We start from the raw sequence: 8,788 nt of genomic DNA on the forward strand, positions 1-8,788 counted from the left end.
ATAGTGCAGGCCAAAGATTTTTAACTTGAAAGACCCAGTTTTGCTCAATAATAATAACAACAACAGCATGCTGTCAATCAGTTCTGACTTATGGTGACTCTTTCCAAGGTATTTTTGATAGAAAGTAGCCAGAGGTTTGCCACTGTCATCTACTGGGGCTGTTCTGAGACTGTGCAGTTTGCCCAACCCTACAAAGGCTTGTTTGTCTTCAGGAGGCAGAATGGGGAATTGAACTCCTAGCTTTTAGCAGCCACATACACAACTCACTTTATAATCCTTACTAGATGAGCCTAGAATTGAAACCATGGCATGCTGTGTCTTTCACTGAATCAAAGTATGTTTGACCTAATTGGCATGTTTGTTGTTAAGAGCACATGTTGGTTCAGCTCATAAAGACAACAATATTTATTTTGGTTCCAACAAAGATGTAGAGTTTATGGGCTTTGCTGATGTCAAGTTGGCATGGATTGCTTGTTATCTCCATAAAACATGGAAGCAGCTGTTTACACTTATCTTCTCTTCTTCCCCATATCACATCAACACTTTCCTGTGGAAGCAGCAGGTGCAAGCCTTTTTTCTGTATTATCAAGCAGAATCAATAGTAGTGGGGAAAGGACAAATGCCTGCTACTGTTTTTATTCTACTATGTCATCCTGCAGATCACCATTCAATTTAATCAGTACCCCAACACTGGTGCAGGAAGATCCTTGGCCATTTCATTCAGAGGACTAAGAGTCACTTTCTGCACATCATTCCAAAAAACTTCTAAGGCACGATACTAGTCATTATTGAGTGGTGCTTTTATGAGTACCTCCAGCTTGAATTCTCTGCTTAGCAAAATAAGCTAGATGATCTCACAGTTTAACTTAGGGATCACAGAGATAGACTCAGCCCTGCTATTGACCAGAGTCAATAGTCAAAAGGATAATCCAGTCTTTTTAGTTTAAGTGGGAGAACTGAATACATGTTTTATTATTTCCTACTGAAATAAATTGAATGCCAAAATCCTCTAGCACCCTTCATACCACTGTAAGAGAACTGACATCACTGGAGGCAGTGATCACCACTCATTAAAGTCCCCAGTGTGATTTCTTGTGCCTGAGTGGAATGGCTTGTCATTCAACTCACGGTTCAAATAGGAACTTTTTAAATAAGCAGCAGCTGCTAGCCATGCAACCAGGATTCACAGTAAGGACTCTAATGAGCATTGATCTCTCTTTGCAGTGATGCTGTTTCCCTTACAGCAGTGTAAATTATGCAACAGGATTTTGGCCATATATTTAACATGCACATCTTTGGTTGGCAAGTACCATATCTATTCCTAAAAACAAAGGCTGTGCAATATCTTAATATTTTATGCGATATAGTTTGAAAATGTAACAAGTTGTGGCATAATTCTTTATGTAGTTGGAAATAGACTTAGGAGCAATCTGCCTTCCACATTTATTTGCAGTGGGGCAGAACATTGTCTGTCTGGGCCAGCAATATTCTACTCTGATTGCCAGCATCCCCATAGGATCTCAGGTAGAGGTCCTGCTCATTCTCCATATTTGAAAACAAGGAATTAAATTCTTAAAGGTTACAGAGGATATGCTTCAGCCCTGAAAACTGCCGTCTAGTCTGACGTGATGCAAAAGGACTATTCTGCCTGTGATAGCTACATGGAAGGCAGGAAGCTAGTACCTTTAAAAGTTGCACAGCAGAGAAAATTTCAGCAGGTATAGCTTGAAGAACAAAGCACACTTACTGAAATTCATTGTTCTGCACAACTATTAAAGGCATAGGAATCCTGTTTTCTTTTGCATGAGCTTACACAGAACAGATCTCTCTTGGTTTTAAACCACACTTCTGGTAGAGATTCTCACTACCAGAATCTCTCACAGGCTCCATACACCAGCCTTTATATTCAGCCCCCTCCCCCTTGGCTATCTCACTCCAGCTAATAGCTGGTCTGACCTTGCAGAAATTGATTTTTAGCCATACCTGGGTTTGATTTGTGGCCTCCATAGGATTCGAGGGTATAGGTTGGCCACACACACACAGAGTTGCCCATTGCTGCTTTGTGTTGTAGCATTCAGAACAATTTTCTACACACCCTATATCTTTTAAGTACAACTTGGCAACAGAGGGGCCACATGCACTCTGAGCTGCTTCTACAGTGGCAGGAACCCTCCATTGCCACACTGTTGGAAGTGGCTCAGTACCTGCTCTCCGTAAAAACGTATCTCAAGTCTATTGTGTGTGGGGGGGGGGACCTTAAAGAAACATAATCCTCCACTAGAGTAAAATCTTTGAACACCTTCTTTTAGTGTTTCCCAAGAGAGGAGTCCTGCAGTTAGAAACCCCCATTTCTGGTTGCATTCTCAGAGCTTAGCAAGGTTATACTTTTGACCACTAGTCTTTTAGGTTAAGGAGTCTAGCCATTGTAGTCCAGTGTATGTGCATGCACCCCACAGTAAGACCTTAGTGATGTAGAAACTGGCCCTTGGACCTGTCAGAATTGCAGCCCTCTTCTGCTTTAGAAAGAGACAGCAGGCTTTAGTGGTGAAAATCTTAAACTAGGGCTGGAGAAGTCCAGGTTGAAACCTCAATCAGAAAAATGTGAGTGGGAAGTCTGTGCACATACAAAATAACCTCTTAAAACATGCATCAGGGCACACTAACAGCTGGAAAGAAGGTGTCCATGTATGTCTTTTTTGGGAGCTGAAGTGCTCCTGAGTATCATATGTCCCTGAAAACTTAATACAGTATGTAAAGTTCAAATGAAATGTTAAGAATGCATAGGAATGGAAGAGTTACTAATTATATTTACAAGTACAAACACATACACAGTATAAATCAACATACATGCTTTATGTACTCAAACACAATTCAGATACAGAGGAATATCTTTACAGTGAGTCAGTCTGGCAAATATCTATGTGGACGAAAAATGTAGGAGATTTATGCCAGGATGGCAACGTGTGGCATTCTTACATGCATGCACGCACACACACTCACACTTGTCCCACTCCAGCATAGAGTTTGTGCAAACATTCCAGCTAGACATACAAGGGGTGAAAGTATGATGAAGGAGAAGCGTGCCCTCCAGGCCCACTCACAGTGGCTCCTTGCACCTGGCTGCTCTTTAGATTGTTGTGTTTGAGGTGAGTACGCTTACCTCAGTCAGATACCATGAAAAGGCAAGGGAGGTTTGTAAGCATGGACATGCTGGAAGCAAATTGAATCTTGTTTGTACAATGGTGTGAGGCAAAAGAGCATGTCTAGCAAGGTGATTACGACTGGCTTATATTCAATTGCCCGATTCTGAAGTGTTTTCCATAGTAATAAGATAAGGCATCCTGTGATGCAAATCGAAACAGATATGACTAATGTTCTCTCTCTCCCTCTCTCTCAGTTGTTTTATCAGGAAGTGAATGTGCTGACTATATCTACCCTATTGGCAATGCCAGTTCAAGACTAGCTTTTGTAATGCTGTTATTCAGATTACTGTAGGTGCTTAATTAATTGAAAGCTGAATTTGTAATCTCTGATAACGACATATAAAGCAAAATTTGGACCCAACTAGGTATCATAGATCAGTTGCATGTAATAGACTAATAAGAATACTTTCCCCATCCCTACAAAAAGCAGCTTCGGAGGGTTGTGCTTGAGGTGAGTACGCTTACAGTGAAGGGCACTAACACTCTTTCCTCTGCATACTTCTCATTCAATACCTTTCTCAGCTGCCTTTCTCCCATTGGGAGATGGAAGGGAGCAGCAAAATCACACAGGACGTATTTTAGTAGCTCTTTTCCCGTTTTCTATTCAGACATAGCCTTGTGTTTCAAAGTACAGTATCTAATTGGCTGACTTACATGTATCTGCTTGGTTTTCATCCTTTACACTGGGATTCATTGTCCATATCCTTAATTTCTCTAGCAGCTAAATATAGTTAGAATAGATTTTACATTTTACAAAAGAATAAGGGAATGTGTAGCCCTAGAGGTGTTGAGCTGCAAATTCCATCAGCCCTTGCCATCATAATTGGGGGAGGGGGATGATGAGATTTGTGATCCTACATCTGGAGGACCACATGTTCCACATTTCTGCATCACAAAATCAGTGTATTTTCTGGAAATAATGGGAGATCAAAACAATATACTGGGTCCATTGGGCAGCAGGAATGCTGTGTCATCAGGATTCAAAAGAGGTCAGTGGGTATGTTCCCTGTAGCTTCTTTCACCCACATTCTGAATTTGAAAATAGTGGGTGGTCTTTACATAGAGAGACAGTGCAATTGTAGTGGATGGAAAGTTGTACTAAGACTCAAGTGACCTGGGTACAAATCCCTGTTCAGTCATGGAAACTCATTGTGGATGGCACTGTGAAATCATTCCTTACATATCTCACATTTCTTGAAAAACCCTACTTAAGATCACCCTAACTCAGATGCCAGTTGCCAGCACTTAACACACATATTTTGCATAGTGTTTTTAATTTTACTGTCAGTGCAATCTTCTACAAGTCTGTTCAAAAGTAAACTTAACCCAAGTCCCCATACAAGTGTTAATAAAGTGAGGTGGGAGGACTCAGTTGATGTAGTTTAATTCAGCATTCAGTCAAGATTTACTCCCACATAGTGAATACAAGATTGTAGCCTCATTGTCATGAATCTCCCAATAGTAAATAAAGTTTTCTACAGACTAACATTTATCTCCTGCAATTGGCAGGTACCCTTTTACTAGATAGCATCCAAAGAAATGTGGGAGAGTCACACCATGGAATGAAATCAAAGACTGTTTGAAAAATACAGATCACTGAGGGTTGTATCACCAGAAAAAAAGAGAGTCACAAAAAACAGAGATGTAAGCAATGCAAATGAAGGGCAGCATTGCAGAAATCAAGATTTTATAAACAGATTTATAGTTGCAAATTTTGTCAGACAAACTGTTATCAGGGAGTTTTTCATTGCTAGTAACATGGGTTCAGGTACAACATTTACTGTACCTGGTGGTTTTGCAGAGTAGAAAACCGAGCTTGGAAATTTTGATTGATTGATTGATTGACTGATTGATTGATTGATTGGACTATGTTCCCTAGAATGTAGGAACTGTAGTCCAGAAGAGTTAATTGTTCCAAGTTCTGGAGAAGAAATATAATGTGAATTTTAAGGATATAAAAGTATAGGCATGGACTTCTAAGTATTGGAATAGACATTTTATAAAGCAAGTAACATATGTTGTAGTCCTGAAAGGAGCTGAAGTTCCATTTCCTCAGACAGGGCAGAATCTTCCACATCCCATTCTCAGCACCTCTTCTCATAATGAAGTAAGGTGCCACAAGTTGGGTGGCAGCTTGGTTTCACCAAGGGACCTACAGAACAGCTCCAGATAACTTGTGCAAATACCTGTCACAGATTTCATTTCCCACGGGGCACTCAACAGATTCTCCACCTGTTTGTGTTCACAGCTGTCCTACTAACTGTCTGCTGCATGCGGAGAAAGAAGAAGACATCTAACCCAGAGAACAACCTGAGCTATTGGAACAATGCCATCACCATGGACTACTTCAACAAGCATGCCGTAGAATTGCCAAGAGAGATACAATCCCTTGAAACATCAGAGGTACTTTAGAACCTTGCTGGCAAGTTAGTGTGTGAATTCCAGTCACCCTACTTGGCCCTCAGATGAGGTTGCAAGCCCACATTCCTGGGGTAGTGGAGAGGCTGTAACCAGCAGACATTTTTCATCTTCCCTAATCCCTAAAAAATACACAAGTTCTCTCAGATTCTATACCTTCCCTTCCTGAACCTCTACATATTTTCTTCACATGCACTTTTCTCTTCCCACTAACATAAGCACAGCAGAATCACATGCTTCCCAGCCTTCCTTCAAAAAGCTGTTTTTCAGTCTCTTAACTTTTATTCCAGCATTCCTTTAGTCATCTTCACTTATCCACCCTCCCTACCCTTTTCTCTGACATTCTTGTCTCTTCTTCTTTCTGCATTTAGCCTTTTTTTCTGTGAAATCTTTTCAACAACTCCAATTATCTATAGTTCTCCTTTCTGTTCCCTTCTTCTTATTTTCTTAAGGTCTCCATTTTCTCCAGCTACATGTTCCTCATATTCTGTTCCTTAGTTCAAAGCTTACTGGACAGGGTGGGAGTTTGGACATTCACCACAATCTAGTTTCCCTGCTTAATCTCTCTGTGTATCCCACTATACAGTATCTGTTTCTCTCAAGAGCTTCCATGAATGGATATTTCACTTTCTTATGGTAACCTCGGCAGTTTATGAATATCCTTTTATTGGAAGATTCATTTCTCAGCAGTCAGAAAATTTATAAAAATTCTGTGATATCACAAGAGGGCAGATGTTCAGCAGTTACATTTGTTTCTGTTACCATAACACTATAATAGGAGAATATGAAGCATAAAAGTACAATAAAATAACAAAAATAACATTTAAAATATGTACTAAAAAGGAAGAGCTTATAGCCTAAAAGGCAATTTAAAAAGCTGAGAACGCATATCTTAAAATAACAAAATGCATAAAAGTAAGAATATATTTTTAAATGGTTTTGTTAGCCTCTAAGCATATTAAGAATACACACAAAATAATTCTTGAGTGTAAAATAATTCTTAACATCCAGCCACACCTGTATGAATCTCTGGAGGAAAATCCATGTTGTCCTTGTCTGCCACTGCTGCTACATAATTGTTGTTATCTGAGGTGTGTGTGTACTTCCTCGTATTTATAGTTCTCTCGGATGTCCACACCTCCCCTCCCCAATCTGTTAACAATCCTTTTTCCAGGACCTGCAAGTTATGGGGGTCTGAGGCACCAGCAGAAATTTTATAATAGGAATTTCTATTGTTTTTGCATCTCCTGTAACTATAAGAATTCGTAACTCAGAATCTGACAGGCTGCTACTATGATTATAAAATTACTGTTGTGACTAAAATTTGCAAATCATGAAGGAGTAAAATAAAGGATCTTGTACACTAAGGTACTGTAAAACCAGAGTATAGTAGTTTTAGAAAGTGCAAGTTATAGGACTTGCAAACACTATCTCGAGTCATATTAACAAATTGCAACGTACAGTAAATACGTTCAACCATCAGCCATGAAAAAAAAAGATTTTATGAGACAAGGTTATACAGTGACCATGACTGGAGGGAGACCTGGCTGATTGTTCTGCAGCTATTCTTAATGAACTGATGTTCAAACCTCATTTTTTAAAATACAACTCACATTTTCAGGATTGCATTTTCTAGGTAAAGGTAAAGGTTCTACTTGACAAATGTCCAGTTGTGTCTGACTCTAGGGGGTGGTGCTTATCCCCATTTCCAAGCCAGTGTTTGTCCGTAGACAGTTTCCATGGTCACTAGACATGGAACGCTAATACCTTCCCACTGAGGTGGTACCTATTTATCTACTCACATTTTTACATGCTTTCGAACTGATAGGTTGACAGGAGCTAGGTCAAGCAATGGGAGCTCACTCTGTCATGTGGATTCAGTCTTACAACTGCTGGTCTTCTGACCTTGCAGCACAGCGCCACCACATCCCTTTGCATTTTATACACCTTCCTTAATTATTTTAATACAAAACATCACATTTTGACATAGCAGTCATGTCTCAAACCCTGCACAGCCATAAACCAGTCAGAGTTGGCAGCAGTGAGCTAGATGGACCACTGCTCTGATTCTACTTAAAACAACTTCCTATGCAACAGCAGACCTTGGTGGCCTCCATACAACGTTGAGCTGAGTAGCCACTTCATAAACTCTTTACATTGCATAGGTACACAGGCAAACACAGTTGTACAGAAGGTGAATGTGGGATGGGATTTCTGTAGCTTAATCTTTCTCTTTCTCTCTGTCTTTTTCTCCCCCTCCATTTTTTTCTAGGATCATCTGTCCGAGCCACGCTCCCCAGCTAATGGTGATTATAGGGACACTGGCATGGTCCTTGTGAACCCATTTTGTCAAGAAACACTCTTTGTAGGACGTGAACAGATTTCTGAAATATGACTCCCTGCTTCACCATCTTTATGGGCTCCTGATTATAAATATATACATATATATATTATAAATATAACCTTTGTGTAACCCTGAATTATGAGAAACATTTTCAGCTTCCCCAATGCTCAAGAATTATCGACCTCTTTTTTATAAGTGTGATTGAAAACTTTACAGACCAGACTTCAGCTTTATAAAATAAAAGCTATTTCTAGGCCAAAAAAGAAAAAAGAAAAAAAGTTTGCTGAACTAATTTTTGTCACCTCGACTGAATGCTTTCGATTCATATATGGATTGTATGGAATCAAGTCCTGTTTAATTCTTTCAAGCATTTTATACGCATCCCCCCTCCCTTTCACAAGCCTGTTAACACCATATTGAGCCAGCACAGGACTCTCTACTGATAGGTTTATAGTCTAGCATTCTTTGGAGCTGAGCCATCGAACAAAAAAGACAGCTATCCCTCTCCAGCTAACACAATGTGCTGCAACTAAACTGACCGCTGACAGAGCATTATCTAAGCACTAAGGGATTGGCTGACAATCAAGCAAGAATCCTGTCATATGTGCAAATAGGCCACAGAGCACTGAGAATTTTTGTGGTATCCTCTGCTTGTGAATATTTGATAGCAAAGTAGTAATGGAAATCTTCTGACGGCCCTGCTCCATGATATTCAAGCTCTAATTTGCCCATTTCAAAAGGACCTTTAGTTAGATCTTGGTTGGATTTTTGTGCAGTTTTGAATTCCAAGATTATGGCAAATAGTTATGAATATTGTGTGCCA

The 8,788-nt window shown here is 39.8% G+C and overlaps 1 protein-coding gene across 4 annotated transcripts in view; it reads left to right on the top strand.

Moving 5' to 3' along the window:
• TMEM108 (transmembrane protein 108) overlaps window positions 1–8,111 on the top strand; it is a 329,648-nt gene extending 321,537 nt beyond the window's left edge. For all 4 annotated transcript variants that reach the window (XM_020804595.3, XM_073003504.2, XM_020804596.3 and 1 more), the window contains 2 exons: window positions 5,452–5,606; window positions 7,894–8,111. In XM_020804595.3, the coding sequence (XP_020660254.3) occupies window positions 5,452–5,606; window positions 7,894–8,016 (278 nt within the window). In that variant the 3' untranslated portion in view covers window positions 8,017–8,111. The remainder of the gene's footprint in view (window positions 1–5,451; window positions 5,607–7,893) is intronic.
• The last annotated feature ends 677 nt before the right edge of the window (window positions 8,112–8,788 follow it).

Source organism: Pogona vitticeps, chromosome 6 (assembly GCF_051106095.1).
Source record: "Pogona vitticeps strain Pit_001003342236 chromosome 6, PviZW2.1, whole genome shotgun sequence".
NCBI lineage: Eukaryota > Metazoa > Chordata > Lepidosauria > Squamata > Agamidae > Pogona > Pogona vitticeps.